At 40.7% G+C, this 25,749-nt stretch overlaps 1 protein-coding gene across 3 annotated transcripts; it reads right to left on the bottom strand.

Moving 5' to 3' along the window:
• Positions 1-942: 942 nt before the first annotated feature.
• On the bottom strand, positions 943-25,124 carry kdm5c (lysine demethylase 5C). Of its 3 annotated transcripts, none has more exons than XM_080898362.1 (29): positions 24,586-25,124; positions 22,786-22,933; positions 22,089-22,166; positions 21,853-21,975; positions 21,433-21,603; positions 21,168-21,302; positions 18,569-18,625; positions 13,260-13,383; positions 12,722-12,996; positions 12,319-12,477; positions 12,087-12,206; positions 11,826-11,984; positions 10,898-11,079; positions 10,602-10,764; positions 8,858-8,977; positions 8,574-8,768; positions 8,266-8,447; positions 7,998-8,122; positions 7,752-7,899; positions 7,587-7,677; positions 6,579-6,961; positions 6,325-6,463; positions 6,039-6,218; positions 5,660-5,788; positions 4,734-5,483; positions 4,589-4,631; positions 4,310-4,509; positions 1,876-2,052; positions 943-1,789 (listed from the first exon to the last, which is right to left on the bottom strand). In XM_080898362.1, the coding sequence occupies exons 2-29, from the start codon at positions 22,927-22,929 to the stop codon at positions 1,781-1,783; spliced, it is 4,761 nt and encodes a 1,586-aa protein (XP_080754488.1). In that variant the 5' UTR covers positions 22,930-22,933; positions 24,586-25,124; the 3' UTR covers positions 943-1,780. The 3 variants fall into 3 exon arrangements, with proteins under 3 accessions (XP_080754488.1, XP_080754489.1, XP_080754490.1); XM_080898363.1 differs by lacking the exon at positions 24,586-25,124 and adding an exon at positions 24,154-24,579; XM_080898364.1 differs by lacking the exon at positions 18,569-18,625.
• Positions 25,125-25,749: the final 625 nt, after the last annotated feature.

Genomic DNA, 25,749 nt, shown 5'->3' with positions numbered 1-25,749 from the left:
TGAGTGGAAAAACCATCAGAGCCATCGCTCATTCTGAAGGTCTTCGACTCAAATTGGTTTTCACAAAAGGAAAGTTAGAAATAGTCAGTGTTATATACTGACTGTGGTGCAGTAGTCAGCTCTGCCACACAGCAAGAAGATTCTAGGTTCAAATCCAGCCACCTGGGTCCTTTCTGAAAACGGGGCACTTGCATGGTCTACCCAGATCTGCACAGGCTCTCTCCAGATACTCCAGTTAGTGTTAATGGTTAATTAGCAATAGATGTGCATGTGAGCATCTGTCTTTCTCCTCTGTTACCTGCCTCTCTTCCCATGACTGCTGGGTTCAATCTCCTAATAATTTGTTCATTCGCAGACATTTCTGAACAAGCACAAAAACACATGTAGTGAATGTGAATCCTTACAGCAGTTCTTCCATAATAATAACTTAATCAGTGTGTTTAACTACATTTATAGGAAATCTATATGTTACAGCTACAAAATAATAATAATAATAATAATAATAATAATAATAATAATAATAAACAGGCTTAATTCTCTCCAGATAGAACTGAAAATGTTGTTGGTCGGCACTTATGTGTAAATCTTTTCCCAAAAACAAAATACCATCTCTATATATAGCGCTTTTATGACTATAGAAGGACAAGGTGAAAAATCAGTCCATGTTTCCTAAACAATTCTAAACCTTTTATTTTTCTAACAAGAGTGAAAAGAAACAAAAGGCAACAGTAAAATGAAAAGTTTATACACAAACTCACGACATCTGTGTGTCTGCAATATCAATAATAATAATAATAATAATATAATAATAATCATCTGAACAAAAGGAAACAAAATATATTGGGATAAAGTGAGTTACAGTGAAGTTAACCTTAACTTGCAAAGAGGGAGAGAATGACAGAGGGAGGAATAAAACCGGGAGTCAAAAGGATGGGAGGAAAAAAAAAAAAAAAAAAAGCATAGAGCATAGAAGGGAAGAAGAGAGGGAGGAAGCCAGGAGGTGTGGAGGTACATTTTGGGAAAGTAGCACCAAAAACATTAATGCCTGTTTTTAACACTTCCCAAAATTTACTTATTTAGAATGCATGTCCCCTCAAAACAGCATCAAACACGAGATTTGAAACAACTACAAAAAAAAAAAAGAAAAGAAAAAAAAAGTGTATCCATGGCGCCGTTGTCTCAGATCAGTAGTCAAAATCCTCTACTGCAGCACAGCTTCAGGAGTCATGCCCAAACAACAGTCTAAAATAAACCCATAGCTTATCCAACTTCAACAAGTGACTCAAGTGAAGAGAAACTGCAAATGCCGGTCCTCGTGACAGGCTTCGCTTAAACTAGCTTTTAACACAGTTGGGATAACATAGCATACTGAAAGACCTCAGAGACAACTCTAGACCAAAGACACTCCTATTACGGCAAGTCTCACATCTGTCAAGCACAGTCTTATTATGTTCACAGGAAGAATTCGTCCAGGGAAGGTGGAGAATAAAGTTTGGGTAAGACTGAGAGTCTGAACAACAACAACAACAAAAAAGAAAAAAATAATAATAATAAAAAATCCGGACAAATGAGATACTGCGGTGTTATGGATGATACTGGAGTGTAGAAGAGCCACCACTCTTAGTGTCTGAATGCATAAATGAGGGGTGAGAAGGAAAGCAGAGCACAGGGGAGGTCCTGTATCTCTCTGTAACTTGATACAGTCTTCTGGCACAGAAAGCCCCTGTCCCTTCAGTTTTTCAGGCTAACTGACTGTAACGAAGCTCCAACGATGACTGCATCACAAAATCTATCAAAAAAATAAATAAAGGTTAACACTAAGATACTTTATGCATTTCAAGGTAAAAAGAAAAATCTAGAAAGGGGATATGATACCTCAGGATGGGTCTGGACAGGGGAGGGGGTGTGTCTGAAGGGGCAGGTTTTCTTTGTCTCCGAGGCATCCAGTGACCTTTGTCCTCCGTCCCCACTGCCCCCTCTGTGGCTCTTCCTCTTCCTTTTGGAGTCCTTGGTTCGCCCACGGCCTGCTCGTCTCTGCTCTTCAAGCTCAATCTGAGAGATGATGAAAGAAATGTAAAAAAAAAAAAAAAATAATAATAATAATAATAATCATCAGGGCTCTAGACTAACTTTTTGACACGGGTGCACCGGTACGCCTAACTTTAAAAATGTAGGCGTACCGGCACAAAAGTTAGGCGCACTCAAATTTTTCAACCGCATCGCTTATCACTGCAGTTTTACATGTGCACTTTCTTTTGGGGGGGGGAGTCCATACAGATAATATTCATTTCTAAATGATTAACTAACAAACTTGTGCTTAAAGTGCTTTGTCAATATTGTAGAAAATTTTAAGCTTAATCATCATCTTGGCCTCCTCTGACAATCTGTTTGCTGCTGTCTGTTGCTGAAAGGCACTGGGGAGAGGGGACACTTGGGCACTGCATTTATTGCAGCATATAATGCGTTTTCTGGATACACTGTGCTTTTTCAGCATTCAAAGATTGATGGCACTGTGTCAGAGCACTGGCTATGAATTTCAGATGGATCAGGCCTTAACTTAACAAAAAAGTTATCAATCGTTCTTTTCATCTTTTCTCATTACCCACAGCTACATCCACTTCTGTCGGGCGTAGGCTGCTCACTAGGGCTGGGTATCATCACTGATTTCTATAATCCATTCAATTCCGGTTCTCAAAGTCCTGATTCAATTCAATTTAGCCTCAGACAGTCAGAAATATAATTCTGATCATTTATCAGTACTGATACACATGAGACTTCATCAGAATTGTGAAAATCACAACAGATGCCTTTGTGTGAAAGTAACTGAGAATAAAACACAGAAAAACATGAAGGAGATTTTCCTGGTCTGGCTTTTTATAGCAGATAACCTTAAAAATATTCTACAATATTCTGCAATTTTGCATAATTTTAAGAAGTTTACATTTCTTCAGTATTGAACAGCAAAAATTAGGCTTTCTTGTCCGAGGTCATTTAAGTGAAAAAAGAAAAAGACAACAACGTTAGACTGGTGGGTAATAAGCGAATGAATAATGCAGAAAACAGATTTGAGACGGGAAACTGTTCCTGAAGTACACAGAGAGCTGTGTATGAAGTGTAATTTTTATCGTGGTGGAAGCAAAACCACAAAAGTCAGAGGGAATTTATGACGACATTGATCAAATGTGAAGCGCAGTTTGCTGCTTCTTTTGCTGCTGGCTCTGCGAATTTTGGTTGGAGAGAGACAAAACCTGCAGCTCAAAATCAGTGCAAAAAAGACGTAAACACAGAGTGGACCTGACGCATCAGAATCGCTAAGCTCCGACAGCGTATCCGTCTACGGGCCGTCGGGTGAGAAAGCCGAGAAAGACGAAGCTGATTCTGATGTGTCGGGTCCGCTCTGTATTTACGTCTTTGAGTGGAATCCGTTAATGAATTGATATCGCTTTATTCAAGCTACTCACCTCTCTCTTCCACCTGCACTTTCAACTGGACCACGGCCAATCAGAGAGGTCCCGCCCCTGACTATCTCTGATTGGTTTAGTCCACAATAGGGGCATAATGTGTGTCTGTTGTTGACCACACGGAGAGTTGCAGAGATTTATTTATTTTTTTTGTTACCCGAACAGTTGGTCACACACGACCAATTTTTTTATTTATTTTTTTATTTATTTATTTTTTAATAGTCGCACCACTGAAAAATGTGGTCGCATCTAGAGTGCGACCAATTTGGTCGCACTCTAGATGCGTAGATTTCCGCTATTCCACATATCTACAGGTAAGTAGATGCCAGACACACAACATTGTGTCACTGAACAGAGACGATAACAGAGGCTTCAACTGCAACATTTTGTAGTAAAATTAAAGTAAGCGTTTTAGTAAAATATAAAAATATTGATGACGGGTTAAGCATTTGACCTAGATGTACTAAGGCTAATGCAGAGACCTGGACTGAATGTTCCTGCCTTTCCCGTCTATCCCAAAAGCCCTTGAAGTACATGGAAGCACAAGTTCAAGTAAATACAGTGATGTAATATTTTGGATTAGCCAGAACTGAACCTTTGCCTGTAAAACTGTATTAACTTTAACACCTGACAATTTACAGGGTTTCAAACTCTAAGATTTGACTCTTTTCTTAATGCATTTCAAATAAGGAATTGCACAAAGAAGACCAACACCACACATTCTTTGGGGCCAGAGATACATGATGTTAGTCTTTTTGTGCTTTGGTCCTGGTTCTAGTTGCACATCGAAACCAAATGAGTTTTGGAAGATTAAAATTGAACTATACAGTCACTTTATTTTCCAGTACCTGTATGAGTGTGTGTAGTGTTTCTCTGGGTGGATCAGAGGCAGCTAGCAGGACTCTGTGGATGGTATGCATCTGATCTAGGGAAACCTCCAGCAGATCTCCTTCTAGCTGCAGCTCCTCCAGCCGGACCCTGGTGTCAGGGGAAAGTTCCACTACCTGACCTTTTAGCAAGGGCAGCAGGGCCAGCAGAGACCCTACACCTGAAAGGAAGGCAGATACACAGTCAGTACAGTGCACAACTTGACTTTTGGTTAAATTAAAATTAACATGCCACCTCACCTGTAACATTTGACTTCTTTTTGATGCCATTTTCACATCCACCCTGTCAAACGGGCACATAAACATATTAAAGATTTTGCCCTACTGGACAGCTCAGATTTGGTTTAATATAAAAATACACAAGAAGTTGATATGAGGAATTTACCTGTGTGCCATTGCTTTCCTTTGTGTTCTTTTTAGGTGAATTCTCCTCGGTTAAATCAATGACACCGTCGTCTCCTTCACCTCCCTCCGAGTCGGATAAAACAATAACCGAACTCCCTTCTGTCTCCTTCTCCACGCTCTTCTCCTTTTCTGGTTCACGATGAAGAGTTTCTTTGAGTTCTTGCAGCCTGTGAAGTACCTGCTGCACCTCAGGTGTCTCCAGTGCTTCCTTAGCTCGGCCCTGCCAAGTGATGGCCCTCTCCGTGAGACACTGCAGTGCTTCACCTTCAGGCAGACGCACGGGCAGCCTCTGCAGGGCTACAAGTAATGCCAGGATAGTTTCTAGGCGCGGGCGCCGTGACCGTTGGCACCGAGGACACAAGAAGCGCGAGTCCCAGTCCCACCAGCAAAGGGGGTTTATTGGTGGTCCAGAAGAGGGTAGTAGGGAGGGGAAAGGAACACAGCCACCATGAAACCAGTCCTTACAGAGATGGCAGCGTAACTGAGGCGCACGAGGCTGCCCAGAGCACACGCAGACTGACTGGGAAGGGGTGTGGTTTCTGTTACCATTCTCTTTTACAGAGTTCTTGGAGAGACCGCATGTGTCCGTCTCCATGGGATCATCCCAGCTCCCATTCTCCTTGTCCTCCTTACAACCTGCAATGCTAAGTCCAGATTTACGCATGTTCACCTTCTGTAACCTTAATAGCGCATCCTTTTCCTGGTGTTCCCCTTCTTTGAAAGCCATCACCTACAAACAGGGCATGGAAATAGATTTACCAGTTTAGCATAAAAAAGCATTAATAATGATGGAACTTAAACACTGAAAAAAAAAAACAACAACCCCCCCCCCCCCCCCCCCCCAAAAAACAAACAAAAAAAAACAAACAAAAAAACAAAAAACAAAATCATATTCTGAATACTCACAATAGCTGCAGGGTCCCTCAAGTCCTGAGCAGAGAGTCCCAGAGTGTTGGTATCAGAGTCATCCAAAGGATCATCCGGCGGCCCTGCCTGATCCCGCCTCTCTCTCCTTTTTGCACATGGACATAATACCTGCAGGGGGCGAACGCCAAGTTTAATTAATGATTTCATGGAGGTCACAGCGCTGTACAAACCAAAATTAAATTAACTAGTACAACCTCAACACACAAGAATTTATTCAGATAATTATTTGTTTAGTAAGTATTCTGCTTTCAATTTTGGGATTCAGACATCTATTTTATCGATTCAACAATAAATGCCAAAAACAAAAAAACAAAAACAAAAAAACAAAACAAAACAGTATAGGACAGCTCTAAATGACCTCTAGTAGACTGTGCTGACTGCTCTTCTTCAGGAAAGTCTTGCTGGCCTTGTCCCTCCACGAGTGTGCGCTGGTCACCTGGAGTTCCAGCTGCCTCAGCTCTTCCATGAAGACTGGTAGGTCTCTGCCAATAGCTACCAGGCCCTCCAAATCATCCATACATGGGTAATGCTCCCCATTCTACAACAACACAAACATTATTTAATAATTGCAGGTATTTCAAGTATAAGTCAAACCATTAAAGTGGGAGGTAAGCTAAAAGAACATAGATATTTTTTTTCCTCACCTGAATTTCCTCCAAATCTGTTACCCATGCCCGAGCTCGAGTAAGGCACCCCTGTAGAGCCAAAATGTTGGGCAACGTGACTGGGATAAGTTGGGCCTCATTTACTATTGCCTCCAGGGTGGAGAGAGGGTGCTTTTGCCTGGAAGATCAGAACCCAAAAAATTCATTGATAGAATAGACAGAAACACTTGTAAAACAATAACACTCACTATGGCAGGGAATGTAAATTCTCTGGCCTGATTCGCCCGTCTCACCTTTGTTCGAGGCAGATCTGTGCCTTCTCTTCCCAACGTTCTGCAATCGTGAGTAGCTCCTGAAGCTCTGCCATGGCGGTCTCCACAGACACACTTTGGGGCACATTGCAGCCTGCTTCCATCAGGGTCCTCAACACATCCAGCGTCACTTCCTGCCTCTCACCTTCTTCTGTCCCAAGGGTGCACCTCACCTTGGCCAACCAATGGCCCTGTTCCTTTAGCCCCTGGAGTAAATTACACTCTGGAACCAAAACAGGCAGCTTGGCCCCTTCCTCCAACAAGGTTTGCAACTGCTCAGGGGGTGGCGAGTCCTTCCTCCAATCTTTGTCATTGATCAATACTTGAGCTCGGCTTTGGAAATCCTCCATTGCCCGTAGAACCGTCTGAAGAATGAGAGAGTACCGAGGTCAGGCTAACATCACTCACACTTTTAAACAGAGACTCATCACAAGATTTTTTTCTTTAGATCTCAGTCACACAGCTACAAAAACCAGTCTGTGAGCCCCTGAAAAAGCACAGATAACTAGAAAAAAAATGTGTATTCCCCACCAGACTGGCAAGTTGCTGGATCAAACTGGTCACAAAGAGGGTGCTGCCCAAACGTCGTTACTGCTAACTGCTTTAGTCAATAGAGGTCGCCTGTAGTTTGCATGAAGACACTAGGCATTTACTTTCCAAGTAGTAATTTGCAACTTTTATTTTAACAGCGATCATTATCAATTTCTAGTTTGACTCACACTTTAAGTTTCAATACTGCTTGGGGAGTAGTATACCACTTTCACATAGTGACAGCTAGCTAGCAACCACTTGCAACTGTTCCGGGAATACAGGTTTTTCCCTTATGAATGGCGGTTGTCAGATAGTTATTCACAATCACAAGGGCTGAAGCCTTTATGAATGAGGTTTTAATTGTAAATTACATAAATATGAAAAAGAAAAAAAACCCCAGAAGATTATTTGTTTTGTGTGAAATGTTACGTTAACTTCTTAATAATTCTGAATTCTCACCGTGACCCCCTCCAACTGGTTTATTACACAGGGCAGGTTTTGTATCGTCTCAACCAAGGACTTCAGCTCGTCCAGAGTCATCCTGTTTTCACTAAAAAAACAGAACTATGTCAGTGCATACAACCTAACGCTTTGTGCAAAACTTAAGCTTGGATTCTATCTTACCTAGTTGTTGAATTGCTAAGGAGCTCTGTACTTTTCTCTTGGCAGTGTGCTATATCTTTAAGAACAGTGTTGAGTTTTCTGAGGAGCTCATTGTCAGGAAACTTTTTCTCTGCTGCTTCCATCTTCAGCATCTCCAAGTAGTCAATTTCTGCAGTTCAACAGGCCTTTGGTGTTAGTATCGTCTTTTGAAATGATTATGTTTTACTGAAATTTCAAGGCTTTATGTAATTAATGCTGATTCCTCACCTATTTTGTTTCCTTCTTCCTGTTCAAGTGCCTCTTTTACTCTGTTGGCCCAAGAATCAAAGGACTCCGACCGAACTTTTAATCGATGTAACATGGCTAATAACTCATCCAGGGTGTACCTGTACCTGCAGAGTGAAGAGATAACAGAAAATAACACAGATGGTAGCTGTATTAGAAAAGAAAAATACCACTGTATTTATTTTATGGCAATTGTATTTACACGTGCAAGCAAAAAACAACAACAACAACAACAACAACTGACAAATACCTGAGGTAGAGTTTTTCAGTGGGGCAGTTGCACAGATCCTGAGTGTGATAGAGACAGACCAGGCGCTCGGGACAGTTTGAGCAGGCCAGGGCAGAAAGGAAGCATGTGGTCTTACATTTATCACACTGTCTCTCATCATCAGGCAGCAGCTCAAAAGCCTCACGCTCTGCTTCGGTAATGCCCTGCAAGAAACGAAGTTTCCCATATTCTTAAATGAACAATAAATAATCATCAATACATAAATATTATTCAACTGAGGCATTATTTACTTATATGTGAGTAAAATAAAGTTTGCTTCTGTGTCTCACCCTTTCCATCAGACTCTTTCGGAGCTTCCGCTCCTCCTGAACAATGATAAACATTTCCCGATGTGTAGCTGCAGCCAGATTAAGGTCTAGCTTCTCTGGGCTAGCAGCCATTTTACAGGTGAGCTCCTCATGGGAGAATACACAATATCTCCTAAGACGTCTGTAGTGCTCAATACAGGAACGACCAGCAGGCAGCTGAAAGAGACAGAGAAAAGTGATACTGATCGTGCAATATTGAAGGAGCAATGTGAAATGATAAGTTGGGACAGCGTAAACACACATACCCAATCTGCAGTGCAGAAATTGACAGCTTCTGCAAAGTTATATCCCTGATTGAAGCCACTATGGTAGGCTCTGGGGAAGGTAATGACAAACTCCCCAGCACACTGATTGGTACGGACAACCTGCCAATCAGAAGCACAGCAATCAATTTAAAAACATAAATCTTTCTAACGTGTGTACATTGTTTCCCAGATGGATGCTTGGGCAGTATATAATATGCATATATGAGCAATTGTTTATTTGTGCACCACAAAGACATTTAACAATCAAAAATTACATGTTTTTACTCTGCAATAGGGCTGTGCGATATGACCAAAATCTGATATCCCAATAGAAGACATTTATCGTCCGACAACGATATATATTACACAAAAATTACATTTTCAGTAAATTCTGTGAATCTCAGTCAACTCAACTTGTGTGAAGTGCTTTCAGCTGGGCGTCATGTACCTGGAGTCGAGTGTTATGCAAGTTCAAATGGCCGCAATTTTCCTTTGTGAGTATTTATTACATGGCGTGCTGCGAGGAAAAGCCTGTTCTTAAGTTTATTTTTTAGCACCTGACGACTCTTTTTAGCTTATCATCCGTAAACACCCTGCATACTATTTTATGTGATTCAGCTTATTTTGAAAAATCTCAACAGGATCTTCAGATTTATTTTGAAAGGTTCATGTGAAAAATAAACAAGCGGATAGGCTCCAGCGCCCCCCGCGACCCTGAAAAGGATAAGCGGAAGCGAATGGATGGATGGATGGATGGATGGAGGGCGGAGCCACGCGATGGTTTTACCATTGTTGTTGCTAACGACAACGCATAAAAACAGTCACTTGTGCGTCTGTTGCCGTAAACAGTTTATTTTGCGTCACCCCGAAACAAACGATAGCGTAATATGAAACGATAGACGTTTTCATATCGTCATCAGATATATATCGTTATATCAAACAGCCCTACTCTGCAAGTTGCTGACAAATACTTGGACAGTACAATCAGTGCTTCTCCAGTGTAGCCAGTGTGAGATCAGTGGCACATAAACAAGCTACAAAGTGTGGTTAGAGTGCCCAGCCAATTAACAGAGCAGAAGATTATCAATGACTACGGTATGACAATAGTATGTTAAACAACTGATATGTTACTAATGCACAACAACATTTGTACTGCTGATTCTGAGATGTGAGGATGCCACCCACCACAGCACCCCCATACAGAGATTGTCAGGGGAATCTTTGCTGTGTGACAGGAAGCTGTAAACAGGCAAGGTGGAAAACAGCTGCACTAACTACTGCTGCTTGTCTGTACTTTGAAGTAGAAAATGTGCAGCTGTATGCCCGCTGTAACCATTCAACCAGAGCAATACATAACCACATTTTGCATGGGTGTGAGGACGTTAATCCGCTTCTGCTAACAATGTCAACGTTACCCACACTTGGCAAACTGATAATATGACATTGGGTGTGCGCAATGTTTTGTATGATGCAAACCACCACTTGTTTTAGCCTCATTTAACATTGAATTCAGTTTAAAATGTCTTTTAAATACACATTCAATATTTGTGATCATGTCTGAGTCAGCCTGTGTGAGATGTCTAGCAGTGACTGAACTTTCAAAATAAAAACAAACTGATTGTCTAATCGTGGATGGTGATGTTTTTTCAGACAGGGTGGGGGGCATTTAAATGCCTCTGAGGCCTACTAAAGTAAACTCCATGTGTAGGAAACACTGGTGTATGTGATTTGATGTGACACTGACCGGGACACCATGAGCCATGAGAATATTTGGGTTCATGATGGTGACCAGCTGATGCAGGAGGTCAGGCTGGAACTCAAACAGCTCTGGTGTTAGCTTCTTCATAACCTCCTCAAGTCGCTCAGCTGCCATAGAGGGAACCCCATACCAAGTCTTGGGTTCACCCCTAGAGATGGAAGATACATGGGGAGTGAAGGGGAGAGAGTGCAAAGTTAGTCTTTCTCTAAAGTACACGTACAAATGACATACTGTCTCTGCACTTAAAAGCTTCCTGAACAAATGCATTGAGCATGCTGTACCAGTGCAGGTAGTTGATGGAGTAGCTCCAGTGATCCTCAATGTGCCAGCAGAAAGCTGAGAACACCATGCCCACGTAGAGCCATGGCACCTTCATCCCAGAGATGTCTCCATTAATATGGCACAGGAGTGACTGCTCTAGCACAGGCATCACATTCAAGTTCCACCCACAGCGGGCATATTCCTGAACAAAAAGAAAGCAAAAACAAACAAAAAACATGGTTATGAACAACTTTAATGATTAGAGATTGGCAACATTTAGTATTTTAAAGCAAAAATGGCAAAGATACACTGGTGTCTGTCTCTCCAAATGGAATAAACTGCAGCATTTCCTTCTCAATTAAAACATTTGGTCAATTAAATACTGATAAATATTTATATTTAAAAACATTTGTTGTACTTTGGACCAAAGGTAAAATCAAAAGAAGTAATTTACTTAAATAATCTTGAACTGCGACAAATTATAATTGACTTCTTTGACAAAAATTATTATAAAGAAAGTAAATCAGTCGAAAATGTAAATAAACGTCACACTGTAGAATTACATGGAACGCACAGCATGTGCAGCAGCAGCTTTGATGTGTCTTCACTGTAGGTTACCAGCAATTTTCATTTAAGCGTCTGTTGTAGTACATTTAGCACAAAAACGTTTTATGATGTAGCTGCAGTTTTACTTTTGAAACATTTTAAAGGATGTTTGTGATTTTTTTTTTTCCACCTTTATCATCTTAACTCTGAATTAGGTGGGGATTAGTTTCACCCAAAATCCATTCTACAGTGGTGTTTTGTGGATACACTAACTACTTTCCGGCTTTTTCAGTTGACAAGATTTTCAACAGTTAATCTAAAGCCGGATACTGCAATCATCACTCAAACAAAGACTGCCAATGAAAAACTGAGCTTAGAAAATAAGAAAAACAATGCACGTACCTCCTCTTCCTTTGTGAGCTTCCTCTTGCCATTGTTCATTGGGAAGCCACTACCAAACTCTTTGGAGTGTATGTCTGCTCCGTATTCAACAGTCACGTCTTCCTCAATACTACTTACTAATCGCCAGAATTCTCTCTCTACGAGCTCAGTGGGGACCATCTATACAGGCAAAAAATATAAACGCTAGAGATTAGCCTCTCTCCATTTTAATCGCTGAAGGGGGAATCATGATTCATAATGAAAAGCAAATGATACACTCACATGGACAGGCATGTTGAAGTAATCTGCTTTGAAAGTATCTGCCATTTCCCCAAAACTCTGCAGTGTGTACTCCCGTGTCGCTTGTTCAAAGCCAAAGGCTTCTGTGGGTTTTTTACACTCCTAAAAACATTAATTCAAAAAACAAAACAAGATGACACATAAAGAAAATCAAAACATCTAAGAGTCTTGCAGATTAAAAGGCAAACACATGCTTTTAAACATTCTTACGTACTTCTGCCACACACTTAGGGCATCGCCAGTTGCCCTTGGGAGGATCGGCAAGTGGGGGTAGTAGACAGTAAGTGTGGTAGTTGTCATCACAGCCGTCACATAGCATTAGTTTCTCGTCATCGTCTCCCCGACCACACATCCGACACACAAAAGAATCCACCTTTGAAAGTCGGTGATTAAAATAACATTAATCACAAGGCTTGGAGCCAAATGATGCCAACTTTGAACCGAACATCTGCAAAACAGGTTCCTGGGAACCAAAGCAGTGATTCTCGCAAAAGTTCTAAAGAATACCATCTACCTTGTTTACAGGGCTGAATAATCATTTATGCTATAATGTAATTAGATATCACATTTATCACAATTTTAACTGCCACAATGGAGTAATCACTAACTCTACTTACACACTGAGGATTGTTGAGATTGCGTCTAAGGCGCATTGTCATTTTGGTGCAAGGTGTATCATCTTCCTCCTCTTTATGTCCTTTCCCATTCTCTTCCGCTGGTTCTTCTTTCTTCACTGCCATCTTTACTGTAACACTAGGAGGAGGAAGCTGTGGGCCTGATGAGCTCCCATCACTCTGTCTCTCTTGAGGGTCCAGGGGCTCTGATTTGATTGAGGTGTCACTCAAAGGAGGTGGTATGTTGTCCTTGACAGTAACAGTTTGAGGCAACTCATCTAAAAACAGGAGGAAGAATCGCTCAGAGTCAGATGTGGTCATTTATCACAAGACAAGTAAAATTTATATTGTGTGAGATGACTGGATGATTATAGCACACAAAAAACAAGCTTCACAATATGTCCATTTATTCAACTGTCCAATTATTGACTGGTGCCACGCCATCCCCCCCCCCCCTCGAATTACTAGTGCCAAGATATAAAAGCCAAAATTCAATACAAAAATTTAAAAAAGCTGTTTAATAAAGTTATAGTAATGATACCTTTCTTTCTGATGCCCTTGTCCCTTGCCACCAGTCCAAGTCCCATCATCTTAGGTCCTGCACCATAAATCTGTAACTTCTTCAATTCTGGGTTCTTCTCTATGTCTTCCTCTGTTGGTTCAGGCTGTGGAAAGAAGAAGTCTTTTACAAATCAGAAAGCAAGAAACAGACAGCAGCTACTCCTCAAAGCACAAAGAGCAAGCAGAACACACAGTTAAAAACATGAGAGCGTAGCAATGCATCACAAGAAGGGATTATTCTAGGTTAGAAAGTAAGGAAAAGTTAACCTACATCACAGTGAAGCTTAAAGGTTAAGACCCATCACCATCACACACAACAGCAGATGCAACCATTCATTTAAGTGGAGGGCACTGGTAAGGATTTTAAGTTATGTCATCTATTTAGTCAACTCAGGTTGATTATTGGTTTTACGAGTCGGGTGAGAACACAAAAATAAATCAATAGCAGACATACAGAGTAGATTAGGGCTGCCATTCACAATTATTTTTTAAAAGGGTAAATGGATTTTGAAAAGCAATGTCAAAGGCAGGAATGCATCTCAGACACAAAGTTTCATGCTCATATAACAAAGATAAGCCATTTTAGCATCTAAAGCTGTACTAAAACATCCCAAAAACAGATATTATTTAGTTTTCCATTCCTATTGGATGATTTAAACTTCAGAAAAACTGCAGAAAAATGACATCACATTACAGCAAAACATGAAAACTACAAATTAGTGTAGCCACATTCTGGACTATATTGCATCTGGGAGGTTTAGAACATGGAGAAATCCAATTTAATCAAAATACTACCTGCACATAATATTAATGGGGGGGGTGAATATTTTAGGACAGTGATCAGATTTTCAGTCTGCACAAAACACATGCATGATCAGCAACGCTGACAAAACCATAACAGGCCGTAATGTCACAATTAAATAGAATTATTGTTTTTAAAAGGAAAGACACAAAAGCATTTCTTGTTTAGAACAGCCATTCCAAACAAACATAACGTCTTCGCATAACATCCATTTAAGAGGTTTCCTCAGTCAGTCCCAATCATGAAAGGATTTGGTGAAAACTTGCTCAACCCCCACTTTTTGCACACAGGTGTGCACTAAGAATCCAGTAAACCACATTCAAACCACAACCTGTCTTCCAACAAGACAGTTCATGTTTGCATATCATACCAATACTATTGCCAATCACAGCACAAAAACTGTAAATAAACAATACCAAAGACTCAAAATTTCTTTAGATAAGAGGTCAAGACATTACAAGGAAAAAAAGTTAGAAATTTAATCAAAAAGGATTCAAAATATTTGCCACCTGTGTGCAGTTGTACTCCCTTTAACTGACAAATGTAGCTTTGGCCACCTAAAACATTACCTATATTGTCCTTGTGCACAATGCAAGCACCTTTTTCAGTCAGCCAAACCCTGTGGACTGAACGCAATAGATATCAAAGCAGATGAAAAGGGCTTGAGGTTGTGGAGCTATCACTCTTTGATCTGAGGCCTGTACTACAAAGCAAAGTTTGGGCTTCAGGTTCAACTATGGAGCTAAAGTCTTTGAGCTTATTCACCGCTTATGCTTAATTTACGCTACCACGGTTGTGTCTGTTTGCAGAAGTATTTGACTATAGAGAAGGATTTTCAACCAGCACAAAAGTACTCCCATGCAGTCCTTCAAAATCCCAACTACATGCTGCTCAATGTGGATAACTTTGCGTATTGGTCGAAATCTGATTGAGATTGAGAAGTGGGCCAGAGAAGTGAGTGACACTGAGGGCTCATCAGGAATGAGAGGAGTGCGACAAAAAGAATAAGATCAGAAAGTAATCACAAGTAATAAAATACAGACAGTGGCTACAGTGAGCACTTCATTGTTTTTTAATACTTTTTCACTTCAGCTCTTTGTATGTTACAACTTTTACTCATCTCCACGGCTGGCTCATAGACCAACAACAGAACACAAGCAAGAGTAGCCCTCGGACCGGTTGCACCGCATATTTTTGTTACTGCCCCATCTAACAACAGATGCTCTCTGCAGGTAGACAAGCAGTCCAAAGCTGCCAATGGACTTCCCACACGCTACCACTGCTGAAACATAATTTCCCCAATAGTGCGTTTCTAATGCCATGGTAAGCTACCTCTAACAGAGCAGGTCATGTTTGGGAATAAGAGTTGAACATCAACAAACACCACCAGCTAGTGACTAATCAATTCTGTCAAATATAGTGCATGTTGTGAAAGCATCTATAATTTAAAGAATTATCTAAAGTCTTTCCTTCCTCCCGACCCCAACAATAGAGGCACTTTGGACACTCATTCCCCCACCTCTCCCCCCTCCATAGAGCCATCACCACCTTCAAACTGTTCACCTGCAACACCCGCCCCCTCACCCCACACAAAAGAGGATTTCACACCACCTCCTCCGACCACAACTCTTCATATTCATGAAGCAGATGTGAGGAAGCAGTTTAGGAGTCTGAATGCTCGGAAAGCTCCCGGCCCAGACGGTGTGTCTCCTGCCACCCTCAGACACTGTGCAAACGAGCTGGCCCCAGTGTTTTCTGGCATCTTCAACTCCTCACTGCAGGCATGTCATGTGCCTGCCTGCTTCAAGTCCTCTACCATAATCCCTGTCCCCAAGAAACCTAGGATCACTGGACTAAATGACTACAGACCCGTGGCTCTGACATCTGTGGTCATGAAGTCATTTGAGCGCCTAGTTCTCTCCCATCTCAAGACCCTCACGGCCCCCCTCCTGGACCCCCTGCAGTTTGCATATAGAGCCAACAGGTCTGTAGACGACGCCATCAACATGGCCCTACACTTCATCCTGCAGCATCTGGACTCCCCAGGAACCTACGCCAGGATCCTGTTTGTGGACTTCAGCTCTGCCTTCAACACCATCCTTCCAGACCATCTCCGAGGCAAGCTTTCCCAGATGAATGTGCCTGATCCCATCTGCCGGTGGATCACCGACTTCCTGACGGACAGGAAGCAGCACGTGAGGCTGGGAAAGAATGTCTCGGACTCCCGGACCATCAGCACCGGCTCCCCTCAGGGCTGTGTTCTTTCTCCTCTGCTCTTCTCCCTGTACACCAACTGCTGCACCTCCACCCACCAGTCTGTCAAGCTAATCAAGTTCGCAGATGACACCACCGTCATTGGGCTCATCTCGGACGGGGACGAGTCTGCCTACAGGAGAGAGGTTGAACGTCTGGTGTCTTGGTGCAGCCACAACAACCTGGTGCTGAATGCCCAGAAGACAGTGGAGATTATTGTGGACTTCAGGAAGCACACAGCCCCACTCCCCCCCATCATCCTGACTGACACCCCCATCACCTCTGTGGACTCATTCCGCTTCCTGGGTACCACCATCACCCAGGACCTGAAGTGGGAGCCCACCATCACCTCCGTCATCAAGAAAGCCCAGCAGAGGATGTACTTCCTGAGGCAGCTGAAGAAATTCAACCTGCCAACACGGACGATGATGCAATTCTACACTGCAATCATCGAGTCCATCCTCACCTCCTCCATCACCGTGTGGTACGCTGGAGCCACTATCAGGGACAAACAGAGACTGCAGCGTGTTGTGCGCTCTGCTGAGAAGGTGATTGGCTGCAGACTCCCATCTCTGCAGGACCTGTACACCTCCAGGACACTGCGGCGTGCAGCCCGGATCTCAGCTGACCCTTCTCACCCTGGACACAGTCTGTTTGACCTGCTCCCCTCAGGCAGGAGGCTCCGGTCCATTTCCCACCAGAACCTCTCGCCACAAGAACAGTTTCTTCCCCTCTGCTGTTGGACACATGAACAATAACCACATGATTGTCCCCGCCACTAACACATGACCCTACGCTGTGTCACTGCATCATTTCATGTTTGGCACTGATCACCACCTGCACTCATGTATATATCTTTCTACGTAGCACTCATAATTCTTATTCTCATGTATATATCTCATGTATATCTCATGCACATATCTTTCTTTCTACATAGCACTTTAATTCTTATTGTCTGCACTGAAGCACCGCAGCAATTTCCTAATGTTGTAAACCTCAACATCTGGCAATAAACCCATTCTGATTCTGATTCATGAGGAGCATTAAGAAATAGCCTTTAGAGCAAATATATTTCTAGATTTTTTGTTTTGTTTTGGTTTTTTTGTTGTTGTTTTTTTGTTTGTTTTTTAAGTTTGTTTTTTTTTTTTTAAACACTGCACCTGTTAATCTTTGTAATCACATATGCTGTAAACACTAGACAGAAAAACACCGGGTTGCCTTATTGAGTTGACAGACACCTTCGTGTGATTTAGTGCGACTGCAGATAGGGCAAGTGAAGCCAAATAAAGAACAGACATACTGGATATGCCTCACTTGCTTCATAGTACAGGCCCCCTGATCTCAAATGGGTAAAACCACCTAGACGACAACAATATGTTCAGATTGGCGCTTATTTATTTTAGTGCTTGAGTGCATTAAGAATCCAATATTTCGCTGTCTGCTGTCAAAATATAGTGCTTGGTAAGTAAAACCCTATTAAATTAAACCTAGCTGGTTCTTCAGTGTGAGTGCACTCAAAAAAAGAACACATGCAGTCACACTGTTAACTGCTGTAATGAGGGAGCAAGCCAACACAGCGCAAGTGAAAAGGCACACAGACATCCCAGCAACAAAGCATCACAAGCCAATTACTACCACACAGAAATAGCATGAGTGAAATAGAGAAGACTAGAGAGCACAACAGCCCAAAAACGAGACTAGAAAAATTTGTTTGTCAATATTGTCTATAATGAACCTATTTGGTTAGGGCCTTGGAAGAATGGTTCTCAACAGCAGTGTCATTCTTGTATTCAAAGTCCAATCCCCTTGAATTTTTAAAATAAGATAATGTCTAGAAACACATCGATAGCATTATAAAACACTTCCGTCCAAGATGAGACTACACGGTCTCATAGTCCTAGAGCAATTTTAAGAAAAAGACCAAAGGGCTTAAATAAGAAGAAAAGAAGTCAGGGAAGTTTCTCTGCATTCAGTGTAAATCAATATGGAGATTTAACAAGAGAAGGTTTTTTTATGGCAACAGTTCTGTGACCATATTATGGGCTGGCACCCCCACACTGAGAAGGGATGATTGCATGTTAATGAAAATGTTTTAGTGGTTAATTATAAAAACAAAAAAAAAAAAAATCAAAAAAAAAAAAAAAATCAAACATTTAGACAACTTCAAAGGGGGTATGGTGGTCTAGGAAAAGAGTGGGGACATAAAGGGAGCTCATATGCTCAAGAGGCAGTACCGCAGAGATGAGTTGAGAGCCAGTGGTGAGAGGATGGGGGGCCAGATCCTCTGGACCCTGCAAAGGGAGACAATAACAGCAACAATAAACTAAGACAAGAGGAAAACAGGAGATGAAAGAGGAAGGGAGAGAGCCTGGAGAGAACAGCCAGTAGTTGTAGAGGAAAAAAAAAAACCCAGTGGGACATTATGAGTCCAGGATCACATCTTATGTAGGATGTAAAATTTTAGATCTAATAGGAGCTGCTGAGGATTGCCATTTTAGCTGAGGTTTGTTTTATTGCACGACACTTGGAATGCAGTCTAGAAAAATGAAGTTTTTCTAGATTAGCTTTTCTAGAGAGATAGAGATATTTGTAAATACAGAATTAAACAATATTGTTTATATTGACATAGCGCGATATCAATTATTTTACACAGAGACTTTTTTTTAATAAAGCTGTGCTTGTGAACCCTCCAACTCATGCTCATTCTCAAAGTTCACCTACCACATGGAGGGAAAATTTGAAGGTTTATGTCTATGCAGTTTGTAGTCATCAAGTTCAGCATAGTCTAAGGGGCTTGGAAGGAAGCGCCTGGACTTAAGGTCCATGTCGCAAAAGTCAACCAAGTATGATGACTTGTATAAGCAATGTTAAGAGTCAGTCACCAACTTCAAAACTATCAGTCTGCATTTAGTATACAGTGCAGACTGGTAGGCAGTGATTTTTTTTAAAGTATAAAACAAAGAGTAGCAGGTTACTCTGTGTGACCTTTTTGAAATTGCTGTTGTCAGTGAAGTCTGGTGGAGTCACAGCTTCCCTTTCTTGTCAGAAAGATTTGTCTGACAGCAGGTAAAGTGGTGAAGACACTTACACTGATATCGATTTCTTATAGATGGCTAAAATTCATGATGCCATCAACCTCGTCCATAGCCACAAATGACTTCAGTTGGGTGTTCTTGCCTGCTTTTGTATATCGACTGAAGGTAATATCAATTATAGCTCTGACACACACACACACACACACACACACACACACACACACACACACACTGAACTCTAAGTGAAAACTGTTTTGGGTCTCTAAAATAAGTGCAGAGTTTCCTGGAAATTGTAGTAAACTGTGGCAGAGAAACAAACTGCTTTTAAATAGGACCCATGAAATTAATATTATTACATTTTTTGTTGAGCAACCTGGTGATAAAAATGCTTTTGACATCCCCCCTGTTGCTTCTGAAGAATATTGTGAGGCATATATCACTTTTAGTATAAATATTTAATATATGATTTTTGGGGACAAATTACCCAGCCCAAGTCTGAACATGTGCTCAAAACTGGACGTGTTCAAATCCCAGTATAGTGCTGTATAAAAGCTGAAAGAAAACCATGCATTGAATAGGATATAAAGGACATTCTTAGGCAGTAATCACCGTCAGTTAACTCGTCACAACTGCACACATTAATTTTCGAAATTGTTTGTTCTCAAACTTAAATGTGCAAAATAAAAATGCACATAAAAAAATAAAGAAAATTAAAATCTACAGGCAGCCATGCTGCATCTAAGTAGAAGCAGATGTGAATGTAGGTTTGTCCAAAAGTTGGGTTGCAGATTAGTAAAAATTATTAAAGATAAATAAATAAAAATATACTGTGCATTTACTTGAGTGACTGGAGAAAGTGCAAGAAACAGATCAGAGAACAACATAATAGTGCAAAGAGGAGCGACAGCAGAGGAAAGCAAAGCAGCGCGACAGGATGGAGAATAAGCAAACTATGATGCGCTCTGGGTGCACTCTCATTTTCCAGATACAACTGATTCACATGGGTACATAAAGGACTTGGAAACAGTAGCATGACGGCATGGTCCACTCAATAAGATTTTCAAACACTTGCAGTGTAAATGGTGTGCCTGCAGTGATGGAAGCACTGTTATTTCTATGCAAAATTATCACAGAAGTAGAAAGTGAACTGTTAAATGACACTAAAATTTAAGCATGACGGAACAGGCTTCTGAATTCACTGTTACTTCTAGATTGAACAATAAAAATGTGCAGATAACTATGTTACACTTAGATTTAAAATGTTGTAATGCAAGATAGAAAAATCAAAGTAAACATCTAATTTAGTTGCATAATTTAAGTCCTCCTAGAAAAGTTTCTTAGGTTTGCACTTGCTAATTTTATGCATCTTTCCAGTAAATGTAACCAGTGCTGATTGTACTGCTGTTTATTTTGACCACAACACTTTCTACATAAGAAGTTTTTTAAGTCACAACAGTCACATTTTCTTCCCTTCTATAATTATAAATAAGCCCAATCAGGCTGCCTGAAAACTACATGAATACCAGGTGGTCACACACACACACAGGTTAAATTGGACTACATTAAAACCACACTGCTGCTGAAACAGACTAGATTAACCAAACCAACACGAGTTTTGCATTGCTTTACAAACAACTTTTTCTGTGGTGGACAGTTTCTTTTTGAGGCAGCAAGCCTATTTGGAAATGTGATTCAACAAATGCCATTTATGTAACCAAAATACACATCAACAGAGTCATTGGTCACAGAGGTATGCAAATATACTCAAAGAGCATTAAGGACTGATAGTCTCACTCACATCAGGCTGGCAGCGGTTTGCTCTGCGTCCGTAACTGCTGATTTTGGGTGGCTGCACTGACTGTCGTAGGGGAATGGAGTGAGGCTTGTACTCTTTGTCCACATCTTCCCCATCATAGTGCTTCGGCTTACAGTGCTGGTAAGTGTTTGGTTTTTTTAAGGAAAGAAAAAAAAATTATTAATAATATTCACAGATAAACTCAATTTGAAGGCTGTCTATTAACTGATCACCCCATGTACCAAGAGACCAGAATGTAGAGCATTACCTGCAAGCTGGTACCAGATTGGAACATTTCATAGGGGTAGACAATCCTCTCATAGTGTGAGCGCAGCAGAGAACCGATGTTCTTGCCCGGAGGGTAGCCAAGCCTCTGCGCAATGCGAGCCCAGCGCCGCTCCTTACAGACCATCTCAAAACCTCCTTCATCCGTCACAATCTTTGGCAGAAATATATTTTTACCCATACTTTTTACAAACTGAACAATTTAAAAAAAAAAAAAATAAATAAAAAAAAATAAAAAAAAAAATATATATATATATATATATATATATATATATATATATATATATATATATATATATATATATATATATATATATATATATATATATATATATATATATATATATATATATATATATGAAGTATATATTTTGAGTTAAAAAATTTTTTTATTTATACTCACCTTTGACAGGCTGAAAAGATCAAGAATGCGCCTTTCAATATGTGGAATTTTCAAAGAAGATCCCTGGATCTCCCAAAATCTGGCGATGCGGTCCAAATAATTAAGCTTCACTCTTGTCTCCGCCTAAAAACCGATGTATGGGGAAAACACCACAATTACTATAGCCTTTTCCACCCAAATAAATTACTGACAAATAAAGAAATTTAAAAAGGGGGGGGGGGGAGGGGGGGACTCACCTCTAATTCATTAAGCCTCTGAATACGAGGTGTGAAGTGAAAACTATCCAGCTCCACTGAAAATGGAGGCTGCCAGTCCTATTTAGTAGGAAAGACATTCAATTAGAACATGTGTGCCTATGTGCTAAATCAAACTTGTGCTATATCTTGCAACAGACTATTCAGAGAGGTAAGAAAAAGAATAAAAGAGCATGGGAGAAAGGGAACACTGAGCCTATTTTGGACTTATTTGGGTTTAATGGCTTTTGGGCTCAAGAACTTGGCACAGCTTTAACCAGAAAGGATGGTTAAGGTCTTTCACTTAAGAGTAAGTGAAGCTCAAGCTGTCCACAATAATAGGCCTATCTGCTCTTATCAATTCTGAAGAAATTATAATACAGATTAAAAAACAAACAAACAAAAAAAAAAAACACCACTGCAGGTAATTTGACTAGCACTTATAATAGCTCCTATTTGCATAACTTTTGACCAAGCCCTAAATATGAATGAAAAAAGCTAATTAGATTTAGTGGACATATACACAACTAAACGCAAGTGTAATCCTCCTTCAGGACCAACATACATAGACATTTTAATTAATACTGTACATTGTCGTTTTTAAATTCCAGAGTCATGGAATTTAAAAACGACAATAAAATTGAAGAAAAATAATTAAATACATAAATACAACATAAACCAAGTATAAGCAAGTATTTACTGGTGGAGGACGAATTTTACAGATCCCAGATTTCTCTGCAATCGGACGTATCTTGGCGATGTAGCCTAGGGGATCCTGAAACTCCTCCCATGACGGCTCAAATACTGGACACTCCGGAGGAGGCACAAATTCTTCCCCTTCCATCGCCCTGACAATAGGGAAATTGTCAATTCATACAAGTTAATAAACTCTAGCCCACTTAGTAATGTGCATGGCAGCAATAATACGGAATGTGAAAAATATTTTATGTACATGAGTCTGTTAGTGTACACACAGCAATTTGAATACCCCCGGACCCAATTCATGACCTAATGACCTTTTATAGATACTACAGGACACTCCAGAGTCAAGAATACTCACAAAACTATAACTCAGTGTCATCATCATATTTACATACATGTTGAATACTTCATTAAATGTTCTCACTGACAGAAAATAAGAACAAGTGGGCGGGCTGGTGATGTCAATTTTTGCAAAGGTATTCAGGAATGTCAACTTCCCCCCTTTCAGGTTAAATCTTTGATATGTAAATTGTACTTGCACATCAGAAAAAAAGACCCATACGTGCACAAATAGCCTATTTGCTTAGTCTTGCCAAATCATCACTTCCTTATTCTGCTCTCAGGTTTACATATATACAGATGTGTGATGATCATGTTGAAAACACTGTTTCTAGTATTCACAACAGTTTACACATTTCTTAATAATAACATATATCATGCTGGGAAATCCCAGGACTATGATTTGTTTTTTACCCTTGAAGTGCTCCTTGTTAAAAACCCCTCCCCCATCATCAGACAACAAAACAAATGCCATGGTCTGGTAGGTCTAAAGGCCCAGTGTTGGAAGGGGCTAAGGTTTTAAGTTCTTCTTTATCATTTGGGCTACACAAGAATAATTAAATTTGATAAAACACACGAGTAATTTCTATATGAAAATGATCAAGAAGCACTGTTGTCAATGTGTACATTAAATATCTGTACCAGCCTGCAAAAAGTGTCAATCTAGTGCCTTAGCTTTTCAACGTTTCTATTTTTATTTTATTAAAATAAAAAAAAATTTATTTTATTAAAATAAAAATAGAAAAGGAACTTGAAGCTGGGACTTCAGTAACATATTTCACATCCATCTAATCCCAAACAATGGCGTGGAGGCCATGAACCCTCAGATACAGAAGGCCTTGCAGCTATCACCACTCATGAGTGGGCTGGATTAGATTACTAAATATGACAAATACAATAACCTCTTTACAGAAGCCAAAGAGTAACATCTAAACACCACTATTAAATAACACATGTAACTATTAGGTTACAACTGTTAGCTTCTACCAACTAAACTTAACATAACTGCCGTTTAAACGAACCTTACCTTCAACCAGAAGCGTAACGACAGAAATAAATTATCAGAAAATGCCTCCAGTTCCGTTATTTATAGTGGGTTAGCTATGTGTCATTCATTTCTCGTCTTCTGTCACCTAGGAACTCTATTTGTGTCTATTGTCCGGCTATCAGAGGCGATAACGCAGCTTGTGGCTAAACGCTAGCACCGAGGCCTGCACTTTTTTTCTCAGCTCCGTCCCATCGCCACCCACAGTGGTAGGTAACTAGCCTTAGTTAGCTAACTGGGCGGCTGAAAAAACTAAGTCAATACTACAGCCGCAGACCAGCTAACCTACATAATGTCGCTGAAGTCGACGCCAACACGCAGCTAGTGAACATTAATCGTATATATGCAAGTTGATATGCAGTTATCTGTTGATCTGATTACACTACAACATCTCGCTGCATTCCCGTGACTGACCCGAAGACACCTCGATGTCCCGGGGTATGATAGGGATTGTGGCCGCTCTCCTTCCTCTGTTGTTGTGATGACTGGTGGCTTAGCTAACGATGGCCAGCTGTGCTCGGTCCAGTTGGCTAGCTACCGCTGCTAGCAAAGTTGACCGTTTTTTTTTTAGCTTCAGCGCTCCATATACTCCGGTCTGTCAAGCATACGGGCTCAAAACATGGATTGCTGATGTTCGTTTAATACTAAACGAGGTTCTCAAACTTTGTCAATTATGTCGTTATCAGTCATTTTCCGATCAACATCATTACTCTCCTCAGGCCATCCTATCTTTCTTGACGAGACGCCATCTTAGCTTTTTTCTCACGACCGAAGTACAACCTCAAATCTCTCACGTCTCTCACGTTTACTCCCTGAAAGTAGTACCCACGTAGGCAAAACACAAAGCATGTAATTGCTGCGCGACCAGTTGGGGAAGAAGTAGGTCAGAAGAAGTGAGGTTCCACTGTGTATTTAAGGGAGGAAAAAAGAAAAAAAAGTTCACATCTGTGACGCCTGCGCTTCCGCAGCACATTAACAAGTCACTGATAATGATCAGCACGATAGTGCTCTTCCGTTCTCTTCCAGAATTTCGGAAGGAATACGAAACATTAAATGTTAGCAGAAAAATGACAAGCTTGATAATGAAAAAAATAAACAAACAAATCAATAACAGTATCAGACTTTCACCAGGTTGGTTCCTGGTTATTTATTGCCGTGCAGATCTTCCTGAAAGTTTATCATCAGGCAACACCCTTTTGTTGTGAAAAAGAAAGTTATGGTAAATAGGCTGTACTTATAAAGCACTTTCCTGGCACTTTAAGCTCTCAAGTGCTTTCATACTACAAGCCTCGTACATCCCTTCATTTACACACTTACTACATTTATATACACACACAGACACTCTGTAGGATGAATTTAGGCAGGACTCAACAACTGAATCATCGACCTGAGTGGTAGACAACTCAGGCTACCTACTGAGCCACAGCCATGTGAGATAAGGCTCTATGTAGTCCTATGAAAAACAAAGTACACCCTATGATTGAGTAGCTTGTAGGCCTACCTTTAGCAGGTAGATTTACAGGTACAGGTAGATCTGGAGATCTATCTGTACCTGTAAATCAGGGATGGGGAAGATCT

Source organism: Rhamphochromis sp. 'chilingali' (assembly GCF_963969265.1).
Source record: "Rhamphochromis sp. 'chilingali' genome assembly, chromosome: 12".
In the NCBI taxonomy this organism is placed as follows: domain Eukaryota; kingdom Metazoa; phylum Chordata; class Actinopteri; order Cichliformes; family Cichlidae; genus Rhamphochromis; species Rhamphochromis sp. 'chilingali'.
Note: the sequence above shows the minus strand (reverse complement) of the source record. Positions and strands in the feature narration are given on the sequence as shown.

Bases quoted from the DNA above. Each gene is read 5' to 3' on its own strand.
- kdm5c (XM_080898362.1), bottom strand. From the start codon at position 22,929: ATGGAAGGGGAAGAATTTGTGCCTCCTCCGGAGTGTCCAGTATTTGAG. The intron at 8,448-8,573 runs GTGAGACACAGA...CGTTTCTTGCAG, and splicing joins GAAAGAGTCTGATGGAAAGG to GGCATTACCGAAGCAGAGCG. The intron at 6,219-6,324 runs GTGAGGAAAAAA...GTGTTGTTGTAG, and splicing joins CAGATTTGGAGGAAATTCAG to AATGGGGAGCATTACCCATG.